This window comes from Cetorhinus maximus, chromosome 15 (genome assembly GCF_964194155.1).
Source record: "Cetorhinus maximus chromosome 15, sCetMax3.hap1.1, whole genome shotgun sequence".
NCBI classification, from domain to species: domain Eukaryota; kingdom Metazoa; phylum Chordata; class Chondrichthyes; order Lamniformes; family Cetorhinidae; genus Cetorhinus; species Cetorhinus maximus.
Genome location: NC_135893.1, coordinates 6,487,971 through 6,510,881, shown reverse-complemented (window position 1 = coordinate 6,510,881; position 22,911 = coordinate 6,487,971). Strand labels below are relative to the sequence as shown.

At 44.9% G+C, this 22,911-nt stretch overlaps 1 protein-coding gene across 6 annotated transcripts in view; it reads left to right on the top strand.

Annotated features, from left to right (window-relative positions):
* Window positions 1–22,911, top strand: part of pik3cd (phosphatidylinositol-4,5-bisphosphate 3-kinase, catalytic subunit delta) — a 200,783-nt gene that overhangs the window by 136,265 nt on the left and 41,607 nt on the right. For 5 of the 6 annotated variants that reach the window (XM_078557815.1, XM_078557813.1, XM_078557816.1 and 2 more), the window contains 3 exons: window positions 378–467; window positions 16,443–16,664; window positions 22,193–22,289. In XM_078557815.1, coding sequence (XP_078413941.1) covers window positions 378–467; window positions 16,443–16,664; window positions 22,193–22,289 — 409 coding nt within the window. The remainder of the gene's footprint in view (window positions 1–377; window positions 468–16,442; window positions 16,665–22,192; window positions 22,290–22,911) is intronic. The other variant, XM_078557818.1, reaches the window with a different exon arrangement.

Genomic DNA, 22,911 nt, shown 5'->3' with positions numbered 1-22,911 from the left:
CCCATCCTGCAACCCCACCTAAACAACCCCAGTCCCTGTATCCAGGAGCACAGATGAGGCCTAACTGAAGGCCTCACCCAAATACAATTTAAACGCACAGTTGATGTTAACGAGGAGAGTGGTTTCTACTCGGCCGACAGAGGCAACGCGCAGGGCCGGGATTTTTCGGCCCCGCCGCGCCTCTCGTTTTCGATGGGTCCCGGCGAGGACGTGCGGTGTGTACGTGGGAAAGTGTTCCGGAAAGGCATGGAGTGAGTGAGCGGCTCTCCACACCTCCGTGGGGTCGGCTGTCCATCTTGCCAACCCTGCATGCCAAGTGGCCCCTTGGCAAGTGTGCGTGAAGGTTGTTGACGTCCTGTTTTCTCCTCTTATTCCAGCAGGCCGGCACCAGCCTGTGGAACTTGGAAAAGCCCTTCACGATCAGTTTAATTTCGGGAAGCAAAGTAAACGCGGACGAAGGAATGAAGGTTGGTGCCTCGCTTTCCCACTTGTTGTGAGTTATTTACTGCATTAAATGATTAATATATATAGATTGCTAGTCATATGATCTCAACCGCAAATCCACATTTGTGTTGTAAGCTCATTTGCAAAGTTCAGATAAAAGCACCGGAAGTGTAGAGAGGTTTTGGGTTCAATCCTCCTGAAGCAAGCTGCTTCTTCTTAGAATCATGATTTCTCGGTAGTAAAATTTCTGTCTTTTGTGGTTGCAAACAGCAAGGGGAAGTTTAATCTTGCATGAGTGAAGGGGGTGGGGGTGGGGGGGTGGTGGGGAAAGGAGCTGGGGGAGCGATTCAGCCATGCATGTCCCATTTTTCGAGAAGCTGGCTTGTCATCGCATGTTGTTTTTCAAAGATCAGAATGAGATAGCTAACTGTCGGGGTGGTGTTTTCGAGAAAAAAAAAATCAAAGCATTTTGGAAGTTTTTTCATTAAACAAAACCTTGCAATTTGACCTCAAAATGAGGTGGCGAGCGCCAGTGCAAAACAACTTATTTTTCAATGAAATATTGCTGCTTATCAATGTGGGTGTAATTTGGGTTGCCAACTCCTTTTGGACTTATTTCTGGAGGCGTCATCACATGACCTCCTTCCTCCCCACTCGCTATTGGTCACCCGACATGTCCTCCTTCGGGGCGCACTGCCTTCCCACGCCAAAGGGGCATGGGACAGACTCTCCGGGCTAAACTTTCCTGGCTGTGTCACTATTCCGACTCCGAATTCCGGCGCTCGGTTCTGGGTCAGGAACCCGGAAGTGGCCGTGGCGGGACAGGGCGCGATATCCCCGGAGGCGGCCAACTAGGAAGCGGCCTCCAGGTGCTCCATCCAGGTCGTGATGGACGAGGGAAGCAGGGGTTAAAGGGATGTCCGGCTAGCAGCCTCGCAGTGAGGGGTGGGTGCTGCAGAGGAGGCAGGGGAGGCGCTATGAGGGTGTCTCATCATGGAGACGGTCTCCGTAGCATAGTGAAAAATTAACAATCGTGCATGAGTACAGCTGTCAGGCCATCAGGGTGCCCTCCACAGACTGAGAGGCGGCGTCGATAGTCCCCAGTTATCTGCTGGGTTCTGGCCCTTTGCCATTGGGAAGATCCCAGTGACACCAATTATCTTTCCCCATTAATGCGTCTTGATTGGTCCTGCTAAGGAGTGGTCTCCGTCATGTTCACCCCGCCTCCGGCAAGACCACTCAAGAGGTGGGGTCTGTCCGATGGAACTGTTTCCCAACTTTGCTGCTGGCACCACCCCCTCCCTTCCAAACCCACCCCTGAAGAACTGGAAATATCCTATCCGTTTTTCCCTCATCGGATGATTCTTGATGCTCAGCCTCAAATATTTTTACAACTGATCGGCAGAAATGTTGAAAGAAAATGGAAAAAAAAAACAAGTAAATATGTTTTAATGGCACGATGACTGTTTTTCTTGGGATTCCTGGCAGCAGGTGTTGTGAAGATTGACCTCCTATTCCTGACAACTCCTGGTCACTCCCTGAGACTGGGATTGACATGAGAGGGCTAAACAGCCCTGTTTCCAAACCTGGACTGCTTTAGAATTTAAACCAGGGCGGGAGCATTGAACAAAATGCAAGCAATGTGCAAAACGTGCTGTTGGTTTGACAAATATTTCAGTGCCGGAGCGACGCTGAGTGCATAGGCCATGTGTCCCAACAACTGCCGAATCTCATCGAACAGCACGTCCCTCCAGCTGTGCACAACAGGCTGAGTGCTGGCCGTACTTGACCAATCCCCCGTGCTTGCAAAACTCAGAGCATAACGTGTAAAGTTAGATGTGATTCCAAGATTGGACAGCACTCGCTGAACAATCCTGAGTGTGCTAGGAGCTACAATAACAACCAATTAAAGATAATCAGTCGGGCTAGCAACGTAGCTCACTTATGCTTGCTAGGAGCTACATATATTCATATGTAGGGACCTGTCCTCTGCAGGCCAAAGGAATATGTCCAGGCATTGCACCTTTTGTGAATAAATTTTCTTAAAAATTGAAGGAAACTATGAAAGAAGGGGTGACATTTTGATGAACCCAAAACCTGCATCTTGCCTATTTTGTGAAATATATTCATGTACTTTAAGCTAGTGATAGTTCTAGAAAATTTAGAAATTATTCTTTTAGAAAACACCTGTGCGAACTTTCACACTCTCTTTTTCATATGTAGAGTTTTCAAAAATATATTGGAGCAGATTTTCCAATTGAATATTTAGGCATGAAAGCCTTGCCTGAGTTTTTTTTTATTATTCATTCACGGGATGCGGGTGTCGCTGGCCAGGGTTAGGGTTAGGGTTAGTTTGTTGCCCATCCCTAAATTGCCCCTTGAGAAGGTGGTGGTGAGCCGCTTTCTTGAACCGCTGCAGTCCATGTGGTGTAGGTACACCCACAGTGCTGTTAGGGAGGGAGTTCCAGGATTTGACCCAGCGACAGTGAAGCAATATATTTCCAAGTCAGGATGGTATGTGACTTGGAGGGGAGCTTGCAGATGGTGGTGTTCCCATGTATCTGCTGCCCTTGTGATTCTATTTGATAGTGGTCACGGGTTTGGAAGGTGTTGTCTGAGGACCCTTGATGTGTTCCTGCAGTGCATGTGTTCCAGACATGCACTCCTCTCTGCCCAGATTCCATCTACAAGATGCATCGCAGGAATTCACCAAGGCTCCTTTGACAGCTCCTTCCAAACCTACGACCACTACCATCTAGAAGGACAAGGGCAGCAGACACATTGGAACGCCACCAACTGGAAGTTCCCCTCCAGGTGACGCACCATCCTGACTTGGAAATATATCACCGTTCCTTCGCTGTCGCTGGGTCAAAATCCTGGAACTCCCTTCCTAACAGCACTGTGGGTGTACCTACACCACATGGACCGCAGCGGTTCAAGAAGGCAGCTCACCACCACCTTCTCAAGGGCAGCTAGGGATGGGCAATAAATGCTGGCCTAGCCAGCGAAGCCCACATCCCGTGAATGAATAAAAAAAAATCATTCTGTGCTTTGCACAACAGCATTGCTGAGGAAAGCCTGCTCTCTGGCAATCCTTGCAAAAATTGCAGAGAGACTTGCGGTCCAAACTTAACAGCACTGCACTTGCTCAATACAGCTAGCTCACCCCCCCGCCCCCCACTGTCAGGCTCCAGTCTGACCTTCCAACAAGATTCTTGCTTTTCAGGTCTGATTCACAGAGGCGTGGATTTACCATGTGCACTCGTCCACCCATATCGGTACCCACTTGTCCACTGTGCTCTCCCTTTTCCTGTTCCGTTTTTCCAAGTAATCGGGCAGTGGGGGTGGGGAACGGGGAGGTGGGGATGAAAATTGCGTTCCCTGTGCTGACCTCCAGTGGTAAAAGAATCAAGGCAGCGTCATTTTCAAATTTCTCAATGTTTCTAACGTCCATACGTGTCAATTCAGTTGAATCATCAGGTTGAAACCTTCTTACCCCCAACACAGGCAAATGAGCCTGTGCCAGATTTAGGGCACAGTTTTTATTTAAAGTAACATGGCGTTACATGCCCCCCACAACATGGGCTGTATCTAAAAGTTTCTCAAGGTTTTAAGTACATAACATCTTTGCCTAAGTTAATGATTGCTAAAGCCTTTTTTTCTACACTGAGTTCCACTGTAGCAGCTGAGTTTTCTGTTGAAAGATTCAGCCTCACGAAATCTGGGAGACCTGCCCCCTACAACATGGCTCACTACAACTCCATGAGATCATGAACCATGGACATCCTGTTCCCCTGTCCCGTCACCCTGCGGGCATTGTGCCGGGAAGAATGTGGAGCAAGCTGGGTTCCCATGAATGGAATTATCGACAGAGGAAGTGGGTGGGAGGGCTTTAGGAATGAATGGAGGTTGGCCAAAAAGACTGGGAGAAAGCTAAGTTTGCTGGGGAAACATCCTGCTTCATATTGCAAAGAGTTCCTTCGATGCAAAATTTGGAAAATTGTCGGCACCGGAACACTCAACCTGTTGGATTTTCTTTTGGTTTTTCCCCTCTCGGCTTCTGAGAGAGGACGAAGGGGTTGACAAGGGGAGTGGGAGAAGTCTGTCTTTGGAACAGTAAATAAGGAAATGGATGTTTTAATGTACACAATTTGTACAAACAAGTCTTGCATGTGATTACCCACAGCATGGTTTACGTCTTGATACTTTTATATATATTTTAACAATGCTCCTTACAGATTTCTTGGTTTTCCCATCATTGGGCAGTTGAGGGAGGGCAATAGAAATAGTAAGTCATGACATGCTTTGTGAGTGGCTTATTCTTGCTCCCAATTATAAAACTGTGTTGTGCGACGCATGGCATCTCTCTTCTGCCCTCCAGTGTGTTGGAGAGTTTGAAGGGCCGGGCACTTAATCTGTATCCTCGGTCCAAAATGGAGAGGACATGGGATTTCTGCAGTTGGCTTGGACATCAGCCAATCAGGAAGAACCAATCAAGCTAAACCTTTAAGATTCACCCTAAAATGTCAATTGAGGCATGAGATCTTGGCACAGGAATTGATTTGTGAAGAAGTTGAGCAGGGGAGTTGCAATACCATTAAAAAACTTTAATGTTTATAGGTTTCTTATATTACAAACTAGCGGGGGGAAGTTTAAGATGGTAGCTCAAGTAAACCTTAGGAGCAATTTGATTGGTTGCTTCTGGCATTTTTTTTTAAGAGTTAGGAATTGTTACTTGCTGGTTCAAAATTGGCATTCTTCAAAATTGAGCATTTTCAAAATTGAGCGATCTGATTGCTCAGTTATTTTTGTTGCCACTTGCTCATTTTCCTTGTTGACAATTGCTGACTAATGTTTTCAGCCAGTCAGATATTTGGTGATGTAACAGCTAAGCCCACAGTGTGCCACTGTGAGTTGTGACAACTTTCAATTAGACTGTTTTATCTGCAACACATTTGAAAAGTTTGGCACAACGAATGTGCAGTTGTTCCAAATATATAATGGATGGTGTGTGTGTGATGTGCTTAGCTTCTACAACCCCTTCCTCCTGCTTCATTTCAAGAAATAAAATGGTCTTTATAATCCTGTAAAACACACTGCCACACTCACTGCCGTTCACACGCCAGCACTGTGGTTATCTCCTTGCAACCATCGTTTATCTTTACATGTTTCTTTCCTCCAGGAAGAATGTAATTGTCCTGATGCATAATTTCTGGATAACTTTATTCTTTTCTTGTGCCCAGGGTGTATTACACTTCGAGCAATAATCAAGTCTTCTTTAAGAATAAGTTGATGATCTTGGCTCCCTTTGCTCGTCTGCAGCTTAGAGTTTGCCTGGCCTCTGAATTTCTGTCAATCTATCTCCACCTTCTTTTTCCCCACACCAGAGGGGACAGATTATGTCCTGTCATTGTCACTGTAGCATTGAGTCTTTGACCCAGGTGACTTCTGTCAATTGGACCAGATGGACTGGATAACCACCTCAAGCTGATTGAGGTTTTGAGCAAGTCATTAAGTTGGTCTAAGTTTGTTTGGCAGGGGATTCAGTGCACACCCATTGTGCCAGTGTTTCAAATGCGTCGCACATAAAACTATCATATTGAAAGCTGTCACAACTCGCAGTGACACACCATGGGCTTAGCTGTTACATCACCAAATATCTGACTGACTGAAAACGTTAGTCAGCAAGTATCAACAAGGGAAATAAGCAAGTGGCAACAAAAATAACTGAGCAATCAGATCACTCAATTTTGGAAACTGCCAACCAGCAAGTAACAATCCCAAACTTGAAAAATAAGTGCCAGAAGCAACCAATCAAATTGCTCCAAAAGTTTACTTGAGTTACCATCTTAAACTTCCCCCCACCCGCCCCAAGTTTGTAACATCAGAAACCTATAAACATTAAACTTTTTTTTATGGTATTGCAAATGACTTCAGTTTAGTCATGGTCCTGTCTGAACGTTGGACTTTGAACAAGGGTACAGAGGAGATTTTGAGCATGTTTCCAAGAATGAAGAACTTTGACCATAAGGTAAGATTAGATAGGCTAGGATTTTTCTTTGGAACAGTTAAGAGGGAATTTCATTGGGGGGTGTATAAAATTACGAGGGGCCTGGACAGAGTGAATAGGAAGGATCGATTTCCATTATCACAAGAGGTCGATAACCAGGAGGCGTAAATTTAAAGTCATTTGTGAAATGTTCAGAGGAGAGTTGAGGGGTAATTTGTTCACCCCGAGGCTGGTGGGAGTGTGGAACTCACTGCCTGAAAGGGTGGTAGAGGCAGAAACCCTCAACGCATTTAAAAAAAGTACTTGGATGCGCACTCGAGGTGCTGAAACCTACAGGGCTGAAGACCCAAAGCTGGAAGCTGAGATTGAGCTGGATAGCTCTTATGCAGCCAGCACTGGCATGATGGGCTGAATGGCCTCTTCCTGTGCGTTAAATCTTTCTATGTTTCTACATATGGAATGGCCATGTACGCACACAAGCAGTCAAATCCTTTGTATCAATGAATTTAAATTATTGGGGGTTTTTTTTACCTAAAACATTTTTGGAAACCTTATGTCAATTCTGGTGCTTACGGGAACATTTAATTATTTTCTAAAAAATAATCAGAACAGGCATGGCAGCATCTGCACAAAGGAAACACAGGCCAGCATTTCTCTAATCCTGCATCGGAAAACATTCCGACAATGGGCTCACCCCCAAACCTGTAACCTGCCTTCCCCTCTTTGCGCAATAAACAAAGCTGCCGTACATTTCCAGCATTTCCTGGCTGCGCTTGAATATCGATTTAGTTATTAGAGCTTTTTTACTCATTTTGTTGTTGTTGCCCTTTCCAAAAACTTCAGAGTTGTTGTCACTTAAAACTTGAGCCAGCCTTGGTCCTCACTCATCCCCTCGTCCACTGTGGGAATTGTCTCGCACATCAGCATTTTGTGGAGGAGGATACAAAAATATAACCAGAATGCAAAAATAGTTAACCGGGTGACTTGAAATAGGATGTGTTATGTTTTGAGAGTGGAGCTGTCCTGATCGGTTCACATAGACCCCTGCTGTTTAATGAAATGACTGAGCATCCTGTCTGAGTTTTTTTTTAATATTATTCATTCGCGGGGTGCGGGTGTCGCTGGCCTGGCCAACATTTGTTGCCCATCCCTAAATTGCCCCTTGAGAAGGTGGTGGTGAGCCGCTTTCTTGAACCGCTGCAGTCTATGTGGTGTAGGTACACCCACAGCGCTGTTAGGGAGTTCCAGGACTTTGACCCAGCGACAGTGAAGGAATGGCTGATGTATTTCCAAGTCAGGGGAACTTGCAGGCAATGGTGTTCCCAAGTGTAGAGGTAGTAGAGGCAGAACCTGGTGGACGGAGTGCAGATAGCACCAAACACCGGGGTCCAGGGTTGGGGGGAATGGTGGGTGGGGTAGGTGCAGTAGAGTGGGGTGAGAGGTGGCAGGCTGAGAGGTGGGGGGCTAGGGTAAGAGGTGGGGTGAGGGGATTGGTGAAGGGGTTAAGATGAGGGGGTTGGGAGGGTCACTTTTAAGGTTTAGTGCCACAACGTGCATTTCTCAAAAATCTCTTTTGAATTTAAACCAGCTTTTGAATAGTAGTATAAATTTTTATAATGTCCTACAGTAGACACAGTCCTGATGACAAGCTGTGTTGATGTACCAGAGGCTTGGGAATCTTGGACTTCATCAAAATAAGTGTAAGAAAATAAAAACCAGGAGCGATGCAAAACAGGGTGTTGACTCTCTATCGCTTGTTTTACTTCTCTTGCAAAGTTTGGGAATGAAATCCCGATTTGTCACTAGGAGATTGCTTAAAGAAAGAGTTTATAAATCTCTACTCTATCCTTGGTTCACCCCAGATAGTCTGTAAATTCACAATATACAACACAATTTGTATGACAGCTTCTCGGGGAAGGGGAAACAATCCAATTCTTGAGTTAAGGCCATGCTGAATTAAGATATCATGTATCATTCTTCTCTGAAAAATTTGGAGCAATACTTCAATCTAAGTTTTCCTGAGCTGCTGATGGATGTCTGATTGACAAATCCTGGGGATAACATAAAAGGAGCAGATGCTATTTATGGTATATTGGTGCCAGAGAAGTCAGAATGGTACGGTTATATTAGCTACACAGTTGAAATCCTTTGTAAATATAGTGATTTATTTGTAGCTACTTTCCTAACATCAGTTGACTGCTCTGTGATTAATTATCCTCAGAGAATCAGCATTGTGCCTCCAATTTCACCATTGCTACAGTCACTCTGTCTACTGCATGCACTTATAACAAAAGAAAGACAAAAACCTACATTTATACAGCACCTTTCATGATGTCCCAAATCACTTTAGAGCCAATTTAGTACTTCTGAGTTGTAGTCACTTGTATAATCTAGGCAATGTTATCAATTGGCGGAGCAGCCTTGAGCGACCAAGTGGCTTACTCCTGCTCCTAATACATATGTCGGTATATCATTTGGATGGATGTCCATGAGCTGGGTTAGGTGGCTTTTGTCATCCATAATTATCTTCCAAACTGAGAGTGGAATTGCGGCTGGAGTTCAGTTTATTTTGTTGCTAATGGAAGTTTACAATGAGCAGGCTTTGTGGGGTGAGATTTCCAGGACCAGAGCGCGTAATGGGTTCATAATGAATCAGTAACGTGTTTTATACAGCACATGATTCTCAAGAGTCTTTTCCATTGACTTCAATCTTGTCATTTTGTCTTCTTACCTATTATCCCACTCTATTTTGGTATTTTTTAATGAGCTTTTGAGGTATTGTGGTATGATAAAGTTGTGTTGCACAGTAGATATTAAAATTTTTTGTAGTGAGAAGCAGCAATTAGCAGAGTGTTCAGATTTGCTGATCAAGAAAACACAGATACAATTGTGCACCATTCAGTCTTTGTCCTCTGATCACTTAAAAGTTGTGTCACACAGAGACACCTGAGGGCTCCAATGCTTCTCACTGACAGTGAAGATCTATGTTGTTCTATTGTTCCACTTTGATACTCAGGAGTCATTTGATCTATCTACCCTGTGAGATTACTGATAAAATAGAATCCAGTTACACCCCTTGTATTAAATAATTATATTGAATAATATCATACATTCAGGCAGGAGAAAGTCACCATCATCTTCCACTGAATGGAAAAGATCTTGTGCAATTTATCTGGGGTGCAAGTATTGAATCCTTCCCCCCAAATATGAAATTACTGTCACCATGTCCCTACAGTGCCATGTACAGAACATGTTAATGAGGGTTGAGGCGTTCACTGAAATCAGTGTTATCCTCTGCAAGTGTTACAAATAACTAATGGGCTACTTTCCTGTCAAATTGGTGATAATGCACAATGCTGTTTAAGTAAAATTTGTATGCTCTGGTCTGTTCAATCATTGCAGTGGGATCATCTATAGGACGCACTCAAACTAACACGGCATTAAATCATTGCTGCTCTTAATATTGGTGACCCATGCTGTATATATAACGGATGATAGTTGTAATCAGATGTCAACAATGGGAGTTATCATTTTACTAGGGCATTTCTGTGATTGTTTGGTGAATTGATTGGTGAATCTTAAAAGGGGAAAAATATCATGCTTGATTGAGGGAGAGAGTTAAAAGGAGAGGGGGTTGAACTGATGGTATAAGGGCGCCCATAAACAGGAGAAGCACCAAGGCCCCCCGCCTCCCCCCCAGCCCTGGATAGAGGTTGCGGGTTTGAGAAGGTGCTGTTGAAGGAGCCTTGGTGGGTTGCTGCAATGCATCCTGTAATAGTAGAGCATTTAGAATTACATAATCTAATCAAGCAGAGTCAGCATGGCTTAATGAAGGGGAAATCATGTCTGACAAATTTATTAGAATTCTTTGAGGAGGCAACTAGCAGGATAGATAAAAGGGAACCAGTTGATGTAATATATTTGGATATCCAAAAGACATTCAATAAGTTACCGCATGTAAGGCTACTTAATAAGATAAGAGCCCATGGTGTTGGCGCTAATATATTAGCATGGATAGAGGATTGGTTAACTAATAGAAGGCAGAGAGTTGGGATAAGGGGGGCATTTTCAGGATGGTATCCTGTAACTAGTGGAGTGCCACAGGGATCAGTGCTGGGGCCTCAGTTATTTACAATATATATTAACGACTTAGATGAAGGAAGTGATTGTACTATCGCCAAATTTGTGGATAATACAAAAATAGGTAAGAAGGCAAGTGGTGAGGATGACACAAGGAGTCTAAACAGGGATATAAACAGGTAAAGTGAATGGGAAAAAAAGTGGTAGATGGAATATAATGTGGGAAAATGTGAGGTTATGCACTTTGGCAGGAAGAATAGAGGAACTGAATATTATTTAAATGGAGAAAGACTGCAGAAAGCTGCAGCACAGAGGGATTTGGGAGTCCTTGTGCATGAATCATGAAAAGCTAACATACAAATTCGGCAGGTAATAGGGAAGGCAAATGGAATGTTGGCCTTTATTTCAAAGGGAATGGAGTATAAAAATGGGGAAGTCTTGCTAAAACTATACAGGGCACTAGTTAGACCACACCTAGAATACTGTGAACAGTTTTAGTCCCCTTATCTAAGGAATGATATACTGGCATTGGAGGCAGTCCAGAGAAGGTTCACTAGATTGATTCCGGGTCGATAGGGATTTTCTTATGAGGAGAGGTTGAGTAGGTTGGGCCTGTACTCATTGGAGTTTAGAAGAATGAGAGGTGACCCTATTGAAACACATAAGATTCTTAGGGGGCTTGACAGGATAGATGTTGAGAGGTTGTTTCCCCTTATGGGAGAGTCTAGGACCAGAGGGCATAATCTCAGAATAAGGGGTCGCCCACTTAAGACAGAGATGAGGAGGAATTTCTTCTCTGAGGGTAGTTAATCTGTGGAATTCTTTACCACAGAGGGCTGTAGAAGCTGGGTCATTAAATATATTCAAGGCGGAGATGGACAGGTTTTTAATCAGTAAGGGAATCAAGGGTTATGGGGAAAAGTCAGGAAAGTGGAGTTGAGGATTATCGGATCAGCCATGATCTCATTGAGTGGCGGAGCAGACCCGATGGGCCAAATGGCCTACTTCTGCTCCTACGTCTTATGGTCTTATGTTTTGTAGATGGCACGCATTGTTGCCACTGTGCGTCAGTGGTGGAGGGAGTGGATGTTTGTGGTGGTGCTTGAGATGCTGATAACACAGATGCTTTGTCCCTTCTCCTGAAGTTGGTGATTGCTGAGATTCAGTTCCTGAAACACTGTCAGGCCTCTTGGGCTTATACTCACTTAGGCACTCTTTCCATGTAGGCATGCTGTTTAATCATGGGTACATCAAACATTTATTTTGGCTGGTTTTTTTATTTTTGCTTGCTGATCAAGATGATTTCTGTGCTTGGAAATTGAATAGTTCCATTTTGGGCAGCCATCATCGACATCAAAGGATTGAAGCAGAGTAAAAATTTATCTTACCCGTCTAGCTTATCCTTTCCTTAAAATTTACAATTTATGTCTTCTGAAGACCCGCCCGCCATTATCTTGATATTTGATCAACCCGCCTCATAAACGAATCCAGAGTTTTCACCTCGACGACAAAATGGGAACACCGCTCTGGGGTGTCGATCATTTCTTTCATGTGGAACATATATTGCGTTGAACAGTTTAAAAAAAATAATGGACCCAACTAACAACAAAATGCAAGTGAATCGATCCCATCCAATCTATAGTTTACACCCCTGGTCGCAAGCAGGGGAGTCCTAGGGAATGGTATTGCACTATATGTTGCCAATATTGTGCTGTTTACTGCTTGCTCTTTATAGTGCATTCACACATACATACGTTGAATATTCTTGTTTTGCCTAGCATTTTTATATGTTCGCTTTCCATATTTTTTTTTCATGTCAGACATTGGGGGTTAGGTACTGGTCTTTCACTCCTGAGACCTGGCTTAAAATCTCGTTTGGACAGAATTCTCCTACATGAATGTAGGAATCCTACATGAAATGGGTTTAGGAATCTCAGTCAGGTTAGTAATGGTCACAGGCTCACAGCACAGAATTGCTCTAAACTTGGCACCACATTGCCGTGGGAAAATGGATAAAAATGTCACGCTGATAGGGTATGACTTGCACTTCTGAGAATGGGGCCTAGCAGAGGGCATTATTGGCTTCTAGCTGTGCCGTACCCGACCTGATACCGCGGCCTGACATGTTCCATTCACTTGACAATTAAAAGAAAGGTCATTTTTTTAAAAAAAAATTGTTAGCCACTCGTATCGACTGTGCCTCATCACATGGACTCAATAAGGGGGCTAATATTTTGAGGTAATTTTGGTTCCCGCATCTCAGACAGATAAAAATAACTTCGACAGATGAGACCTCAAGTTCTGAGGCTCTTTTTTTTATTTTTATTTTTAAAAAGGAGCATTTCTTTGCAACAATAAACACATTCATTGAGCTTTCAGGCTTGTTTTCCGAAGACTCATTGTTTTTGAACTTTAAGCTGCTTTTCACCAGTGATAAAAACGTTATCACTGAGCTGACCTTTTCGAAAGGTCGTGCGTCATCAACTGTGAATTAGGCATTCCAAGTCAGAAATTCTTGTTTAGATACGGTGGGTCCGTTTTCAGTTATCAAAGGTAATGAAAGAGTTTGCCCCAATCAGACTGGATTTGTGGCTTTGATCGCACAACCACTTTTAATAGTTTTCCTGATTCTTTTTCTCCTTCCCATTGGATCTTCCTGCACCACCACTGAGGAAGCAACTAAGCCGTCGACATGCAGATTCCTGCCAGGGTTACCCTGTCGCTATCTACTAGGAGTCTATTAGAATAGGCTGGATCCTTGATTTTATTTTCCTACTTCCCCGTGCCCCCCTCCCCCCCCACCCATAATTTTGGGACAAATGACATGACCTTTGCTTAGCGCGTTGTCATAGTGTCACAGACTAGGTGAAGAGTTTCCCATGTGGGATCATGGGCAAAAACCCACATCCTTCCTCTCTCATTACAAAATGCACTTGAGCAGTTTCCCCTCCACTTCTACCCCACACCATTGCTGTGGTGATGGTGCGTGGCACCAACCTACCTCCGTAATCTCCTCCAGCCCTATAGCCCTCCGAGACCCCTGTGTTGATCTAATTCTGGCCTCTTGAGCATCCCCAATTTTAAATGCTCCACCATTGGAGGTCGTGTCTTCAGCTGCCAAGGGTCCCTCTCTGCCTCTCCACCTGTCCCTCCTTTTTAAGATGCTCCTTAAAACCTACCTCTTTGACCAAGCTTTTTGCCATCATGTGGCAGCTTTGGCTGTGTGGTAACACTCTCACCTCTGAGTCAAGAGGTTGTGACTTGGACTAGAGATCCCAAGAGGACTAGGACTTGAGCACAATAATGTAGGCTGACACTCAGTGCATTACTGTGGGAGCGCTGCATTGTTCGGATGAGATACTGTCAGTTGGAAGTAAAAGATCCCATGAATTTATTTCAGAGAAGAGCAGGGGAGTCCTCCCAGGTGTCCTGGCCAATACTCACCCTCAAACACAAAAACGGACTATCTGGTCATCATCACATTGCTGTTGGTGGGAGCTTGATGTGCGCAAATTGGCTCCCGCATTTCCTACATTATAACAGTAACTACACGTCAAATAGTGCTTCATTGGCTGTGAAGTGCTTTGAGACAACCAATGGTTATGAAAGATGCTATAGGAATGAAAATCTTTCTTTCTTCTGCCCTAGTATCTCCTGTGCCTTGGGGCCAAATTTTGCCTCATCACGCTCTATGAAGTGCCTTGGGACTTTTTTTTTTACATTTAAGGTGCTATATAAATACAAGTTGTTGTTGTTGCTAAAACTGTTTCCTACTCTTAAAGCCACCTATGGATGATATTGTGCCTTTAATGCTGAAATGTTGATTCTTTGTGAGCTGGTGTCTACCAAGATGATGCAGCTTTGAAATACTGGCCATGTGTTTTTTTCCCAGATGGCTCAAAAATGAGTATAACGAGCTTCTGAGATAATGGCGACAGTTCTTATTTAATGAGTTGATCTGCATGTGGCTTGTTGATGTAATCTTCTGCACAATTACTTCTGTCACCTGATGTCGCCAATTGAGTTATTACAGGAGGCCCTCTAGAAGTTTTTGATGTCAAGAACCAGTGTCACCATAGCAACGAACTTCTAGACTTTTGTTTTTAAGCATTCTTAGATGTTGCATTATTTTTTGGTTATAAATTGGAAAATGAACTTAGCACTTGACCTATTCAAGTAAAACAAAACTATAAGTGATTCGAGGAGATGACCAGAATGAGGTGATGGGCACTGAGGAAATCAAACAAGTTTATTTTTATGTCAATAGTTTGACTCATTTGAATAGGTGCACAGAAAACATCACTTAAGAGAAAGGTTTTGTGGTTGCACACACCTCTGCAACTCAACCAAAGCAGCATGTAAAATGATATCGGAAAATTGATGGGATTGGAAGTAATAACAGCAAAGCTCAACCCCAGAGGTTAATTTTGTTGGAATTTGCATGAGTGAATTACTTTGTGTTGAGGTTATTTTTACTTGTCTAACTGCTTACAGACATCTTGCTACTGGATCTGGGTACGCACTGCCTGATGAGCTACAGGACAAATCCCAGTGTCCAGTCGCTCGTCTACATCGAGTTGGCTGATCTGAACCAGCCCAGAAATGTAACAGACATTAGTCCAGAGGGGCAGTCAGCCTGGGCTCCTGACACTGGTTGCTCTCTGGCGACCCCCCCCTGTTTGATTTTGCGTGCATGGGGGACACTGAGTGAGGGCAGGTCTTGGCTCAGCTATGATGCCTCCCAGATAGCGGCTAAATAAACCACACAGTCCAGGCGCGCCATGTGATGAATGGTCAGTGGGGTGAGGTATCGAGGGCCGCTAATGCTGCTTGTGCCAGAAAGTGAGTCTGCACCTTCAGACAAACTGAGAAAACTCAAAAGGTACCATATCGGAGAAAAAAATTTGACGTGGCGCTAGATAATTAAGAGAGATATTTAATAGATAGCTAATGTACATAGCTTAAAAAAAAACTAAACTCACAAATGGTGGAGATGTTTGGAATGGCAAGAGGAGGATCATTGGAGCTCTGGTGTAGCTTTGGTGGCACGTTTGTGTGTGAGTCAGAAAGTTGTGGGCTTAAGCCCCACTCCGGAGACTTGAGCACAAAATTCAAGGCTGACACTCCAGCGTGGTGCTGAGGGGGTGCTGCACTATTAGAGGCGCAGTCTTTCGGTTGAGATGTTAAACCAAATCCCCTCTCGTGTGGACAGATGAGATCCCACAGTACTATTTTGAAGAAGAGCAGGTGTCCTGGCCAATAATTTGCCCCTCAGTTAGCATCACTAAAACAGATTATCTGCTTGTTATCGCATTGATGTTTTTGGGAGTTTGCTGAGTGCAAATTGACTTCTTCATTAAAACAGTGACTACACGTCAAAAAAGCTTCTCTTTAGATGTCGCTGGTGAACATTTGTCACTTGTATACGAACAGATTAACATATAAATTAGGAGCAGGAGTAGGCCACTCGGCCTCTCGAGCCTGCTACACCATACAATAAGATCAGGGCCGATCTAATTTTAACTTCCGCTTTATGTTCCCGCCTACCCCCAATAACCTTTCACCCCCTTACTTATCAAGAATCTATCTAGCTCTGCCTTAAAAGATATTCAAAGACTCTGCCTCCCACCGCCTTTTGAGGAAGAGAGTTCCAAAGACTCACGACCCTCTGAGAGAGAAAGTTTTTCTTCATCTCTGTCTTAAATGGGCGACCCCTTATTTTTAAACAGTGACCCCCTGGTCCTAGGTTCTCCCACAAGTGGGAACCTCCTCTCCACGTCCACCCTGTCAAGACCCCTCAGGATCTTATAGGTTTCAGTCAAGTCGCCTCTTACTCTTCCAAGCTCCAGCAGATATGATGGTTGTGTGACTGCATGATTTTTACTGTCTGTTCCTCCTTCCACCCCAGCTCGTTGTTCAAGCCGGCTTATTCCACGGGAGTGAGATGCTGTGCAAGACGGTCTCCAGCCACGAGGTCAACGTGTGTTCCGAGCCTCTGTGGAACCAGAGCCTGGAGTTTGACATCAACTTCTGCGACCTTCCGCGCATGACCCGCCTCTGTTTTGCTTTGTACGCCGTGATTGAAAAGGCTAAAAAGGCTCGATCCACCAAGAAGAAATCGAAGAAAGCGGCAAGTTTTGAATTTCACTCAGACTTTTGCGGCAGCCAGTACACTGTTCCTCTTTATAGTTAGCAGACCTGATATGAATTATTCAGGCTGGGTGATCTGTTAATGAGTGACGTTCCGATCAGTTTAAGTTTGTGATCTACACTTGGTGCTACACTTAGCAAGGGAATCATGAGAGGAATGGAGGAAGAAAGCTACGTGTACACATTGAGTTTTTATTGCTGATGGATGTTATTGTTGTCACAGCCAGTAAATGAGGTGAATTTGTGCAGCGTTTCCAGAGCATATTGTACCACTTTATATTCAACAGGAATTTGGTCTGCTTAAAAGCTCTCCTATGTATCTATGATTTACCAGAAGATTTATTAATTCATGGGGATGTGAGTGTCGCTGGCAAGGCCAGCATTTGTTGCCCATCTCTAATTGCCCTTGAACTGAGTGGCTTCGGGCCCTTGCAGAGGGCAGTTAAGAGTCAGCCCCATTGCTGTGGGTCTGGGGGAATCACATGTAGGCCAGACCAGGTAAGGACGGCAGATTTCCTTCCCTACATTAGTGACCCAGAAGGGTTTTTACGACAATCGACAATAGTTTCTTGATCGCCGTTACCAGGACTAGCTTTGAATTCCAGATTTTGTTAATTGTATTTAAACTCCACCAGCTGCCAGGGTGGGGCTTGAACCTGAGGCCCCAGAGCATTAGCCTGGGCCTCTGGATTACTAGCCCAGTGGCATTACCACTACTCCACACCTACCCCTGATGTCCCAGAATGATACCTGCGTTCCAAAGGTTAAATTATGAGGAGAGGTTACATGGTCTAGGGTTGTGTTTCCCGGAATTTAGATAGTTAAGGGGCGATTTAGTGAAAGATTATTAAGGGAAACAGATAGGGTAGAGAGAGAGAGAAACTATTTCCACTGGTTGGGGAGTCTAGGACTAGGGTCATCCAATGGCCATGAAAGGTCTGATGTAAATGTAAGTTTTTCAAGTCCTTTTAAGCTCAATACACAATTGCTCTTTGCCAGCAAGAGCAGATAACGAGCTTTTTACCAATATTGCCAGCACCTGACAATCTTGTGTGTATACGTGTATACCTACATGCATATATATTTTTTATTCATTTGCGGGATGCGGACTCCGCTGGCTGGGCCAGCATTTATTGCTCATCCCTAATTGCCCTTGAGAAGGTGGTGGTGAGCTGCCTTCTTGAACCACTGCAGTCTATGTGGTGTAGGTACACCCACAGTGCTGTTAGGGAGGGAGTTCCAGGATTTTGACCCAGCAACAGTGGAGGAACAGCGATATATTTCCAACTCAGCATGGTGAGTGACTTGGAGGGGAACTTACATATGGTGGTGTTCCCATCTTTCTGCTGCCCTTGTCCTTCCAGATGGTAGTGGCCGTGAATTTGGGAGGTGCTGTATAAGGAGCCTTGGTGAATTCCTGCAGTGCATCTTGTAGATGGTACACACTGTTGCTACTGTGCGTCGGGGGTGGAGGGAGTGAATGTTTGTGGATGCAGTGCCAATCAAGCGGGCTGCTTTGTCCTGGATGGTGTCCAGCTTCTTGAGTGTTGTGGGAGCTGCACTCATCCAGGCAAGTGGGGAGTGTTCCATCACACTCCTGATTTGTGCCTTGTAGATGGTGGACAGGCTTTGGGGAGTCAGGAGGTGAGTTACTTGCTGCATGATTCCTAGCCTCTGACCTGCTCTTGTAGCCACAGTATTTATATGGCTAGTCCAGTTCAGTTTCTGGTCAATGATAAGCCCCAGGATGTTGATAGTGGGGGATTGAGTGATGGTAATGCCATTGAACGTCAAGGGACGATGGTTAGATTCTCTCTTGTTGGAGATGGTCATTCCCTGGCACTTGTGTGACGTGAATGTTGCTTGCCACTTGTCAGCTGAGGCCTGGATATTGTCCAGGTCTTGCTGCATTTGGAGATGGACTGCTTCAGTATCTGAGGAGTCGCAAATGGTGCTGAACATTGTGCAATCATCATCGAACATCCCCACTTCTGATCTTATGATAAAAGCAAGATTATTGATGAAGCAGCTGAAGATGGTTGGGTCTAGGACACTACCCTGAGGAGCTCCTGCCAGTGGTGTCCTGGAGCTGAGATGACTGACCTCAAACAACCACAACCATCTTCCTTTGTGCTAGGCATGACTCCAACCAGCAGAGACTTTTCCCCCTGATTCCCATCAAAATCTATCCCATTTAGCACTGTGGTAGTGCCACACAACACAATGGAGGGTATCCTCAAGGACTGATACTCCTATACTGTCATGGACAGATGCATCTGCGGCAGACAGTTTGGTGAGGATGAGGTCAATATGGTTTTCCCTCTTGCTGGTTCCCTCACCACCTGCCGCAGACCCAATCTAGCAGCCATGTCCTTTAGGGCTCGGCCAGCTCGGTCAGTAGTGGTGCTACCGAGCCACTCTTGGTGATGGACATTGAAGTCTCCCACCCAGAGAACACTCTGTGCCTTTGCCACCCTCAGTGCTTCCTCCAAATGATGTTCAACATGGAGGAGCACCAATTCATCAGCTGAGGGAGGGCAGTATGTGATAATCAGCAGGAGGTTTCCTTGCCCATGTTTGACCTGATGCCACGAAACTTCATGAGGTCCGGAGTCGATGTTGAGGGCTCCCAGGGCAACTCCCTCCCAACTGTATACCACTGTGCCGCCACCTCTGCTGGGTCTGTCCTGCTGGTGGGACAGGACATATCCAGGGATGGTGATGGTGGAGTCTGGGACATTATCTGTGAGGTATGATTCCATGAGGATGACTATGCAGGCTGTTGTTTGACTAGTCTGTGAGACAGCTCTCCCAGCTTTGGCACCAGCTCCCAGAGCCCCCAGATGTTAGTAAGGAGGACTCTGCAGGGTCGACAGGGCTGAGTTTGCTGTTGTCGTTTCCGGTGCCTAGGTCAATGCCGGGATGATCCATCCGGTTTCATTCCTTTTTAGTGTCTTTGTAGCGGTTTGTTACAACTGAGTGGTTTGCTCGGCCATCTCAGAGTCCACCACATTGCTGTGGGTCTGGAGTCACATGTAGGCCAGACCAAGTAAGGACAACAGGTTTCCTTCCCTAAAGGACATTAGTGAACCAACAATCAACAATGGTTTCATGATCATCATTGTTAATTCCAGATTTTTATTGAACTCAAATTCCACCATCTGCCATGGTGGGATTCGAACCCGGGTCCCCAGAGCATTACCCTGGGTCTCTGGGTTACTAGTCCAGTGACAATCCCACTACACCATCGTCTCCAGATTTTACAGTGCTGGCAATGGTGCTGACTGGGATCATCTGTCATATGGGCAGCACAAACTGATCACACCCATTTAATCCTACAGAATTTGTATGGAAGCCAATTTTTTATTACAACCCGTGTAATATCAGCTCTTGATGATAGCTTGAAACTGTTTTCCAAATAAAAATCTCTTAAATAGCATCCCATTGCTGCAAAGTCACGAATTTCTGAGAACTCTATTATGGGCGTGTAATAAGAATGGGGAAGTAAAAATTCTCGATAAAGTTTCAGTAGGTGTTTCATTAATCTGAGGGATCGGGAGCAAGATTATTGTCTCACTGGTGGCGCTGCCAACGTCAACTGACTTTCCAATGACGGGGATCAATCTCGTGACATTTCAACCTGTGACTCCTGGAGGGGAACTTGTTGATGTTGGCGTTCCTGTGCACCTGCTCTCCTTTCCCTGCTAGTCAGTCGAGGGTTTGGAGGGTGCTGTCCAAGTAAGAAGGCCATGCCAAAGGCAAGAGTTGCATGGCCAGGAAATGACAGCTTCTAAAATGGGGCCTAAATTAAGGCTTTAAGTGTCCAGCAGGACCATTTACGTTTGACTTATTGTAGCTCATGCAGCCGCGCTGGGGTTACTTTTCAGACACCAAGGGCTGAATCTTACCTACGTTGGGCGGGAGTGGGCGTGGAGCTGATTGCTGCCCGCGATTGGCTGCGCGCTGCCATTTTACATGGGTGGGCCACTTAAGTTCATAATAAAACTTTTTAATGAAGGAAGTTAAAAAAAAATTATTTAAACATGTCCCATCGTGTGACAGTGTCACATGAGCTGGGACATGTTTGTGAATTTAGCCAAATTTAATTAATTATTTAATAGAACCTTCAGGAAACCTCATCCTTTCTGTGGATGAGGTCTCCTGAGAAACGCGAAGGCCGCTTGGGCTCTTTGCCTGCCCCCCCCCACCAGCCTTAAGGTTGGACGGGCAGTGTTGCTAACAACTTTAATTGCTTTCTTAACGGCCTAAGTAGGCCGTTGACAGTTCGGCAGGCGCCCAGCCGCCTCCAGTGCCAAACTAAATATCGAAATGACGTAGGGACGCACGCCCAACATTTTACGCGTCGGCATGTCAGGCCTGCCCCGCACGCCGATGGCAATATTTTGTCCCAAGTTCCAGTTGTGAGCCTGTCACCAGGGCAGAGCGGAGCGTGAGTGCAGTATTGAAGAGACATGTTTTCCCACCAGCAGCGAGACAACAAATCGCCCGGTAACGCTCTAACGTAGCTTCTAGTGACTGGAGCAAAGACACTTTGACAAAAGCCAAGTCTGGTTGGTTTTCTGATTGACCAGTGCTGTATATATGTCACTGTGGTACTTTGGCTTTTAAAACAAAATAAAAAGGGGACAAACTAAAAGGAGCCAAATGAACTCACTGTTTCATTAACAGCCAGTGGAGAGACCACCTTCTCAGGGCAACTAAGGATAGACAATAAATAAAGAGGAAAGAAAGGCACATTGTCCTAAAGCACTTTATAGCCAATGAAGTATTTTTGAAATGTATACTAAGTTGTCATTTGGAAACACGGCAGCCAATTTGTACGTAGGAAGCTCTCACAATCAGCAGACTGATAATGACCGGATAATTTGGTTTGGGATGTTGACTGAGGGATAAATATTGGCCAGGACACCAGGGATAAATCCCCTGTTTGCCTTCAAAATAGGTGCTCTGGATTCATTTACATCAACCTGAGAGGGCAGATGAGGTCTCGGTTTAACATCTCATCCAGAAGGCAGTGCAGCACTCCCTCAGAGGGAATGTCAGCCTGGGCTTTTGTGCTCAAGTTATCTGGAGTGGGCCTTTGAACCCACGACCTCCTCAATCAGGGGTGATGGTGTTACCAGCTGGTCCACAGCCGGCCTTGTCAGCAATGCCCACTTTCCCAGAATGAAGTCTTTTTTTTAAAAGGTGCTGTCTTTTGGACGAGGTTCCATCTTCCCTGTTGGGGTGGATGCAGCAGATTCCACGGCAAAGGCTCTTTCCTCAATGACCAAAACGGCCTTTAAATGGATTTGAAGCATTTTGAGAGAGCCTGAGGATAAAGCTCCATGAAAGTATAAATTAATTACATCGCTGTACAGATGAGGTGACGCACTGCCTTAATGGGTAAATTGCACCTCCATTTGACTGTTACTAACTGAATCAAGAATTGTGTCTTATTCAGTTTGTCCCCTTTTTTTGACGGGAATGTTTCTGATTCCTTTCCAGGACTGTCCAATTGCTTGGGTAAACACCATGGTATTTGATTACAAGGACCAGCTGAAGACTGGTGATGCGTGGTTGTATACGTGGCCATCAGTGCCCGGTAAGTCACATATCTGCTCCATTATTCAGTCAAGGAATAATGAATGCTGCCTCCTTCAGGAAGCTGTTATCATGCTGCTTTGATAAGAGTGACCGAAACCCAAATATCGTAAATAACTGGTTGGTGATTGAGTGCCAGCTGAATTGCCCATCCCTTCAATTCTGTGCCATCGGCAAAATGCAAAGCAAGAATTATATCAACATCCTTAACTGTACACATGTGAAACGCGAGAAGCGATGCTGGTTTTAGGTCACTGTCAGATGAGACCAGTGTAAGTTAAATAAACAATTCCACAGATATCATATGTCATTGGTTTAAATGTAGAAAGGCAGCCAGGCTGCCTAGAGCAGCATCTCACAGTGCAAACAAAAAAAGGAAATCACAATTTGCTTTAAGTTCGAAGCAGCGACAGGAGAAGTGAAAATGTTTGAAACTCATTCCTGATCCTACACTCCGAGTCCTTACTGCACACACGCCAGCGGGGAGAAGTGGGACCCTCCAGGCTCTCGAGGTGCGAGAGAGAGGAGCAACGAGGCTGGCCTGTGCTCGTGGGATGGAAGGGCAATGTGAAACACCTCCATAGCTTTGGGCTCTCTGGCCTGCTCGAGTCGTCTTGGAGCAG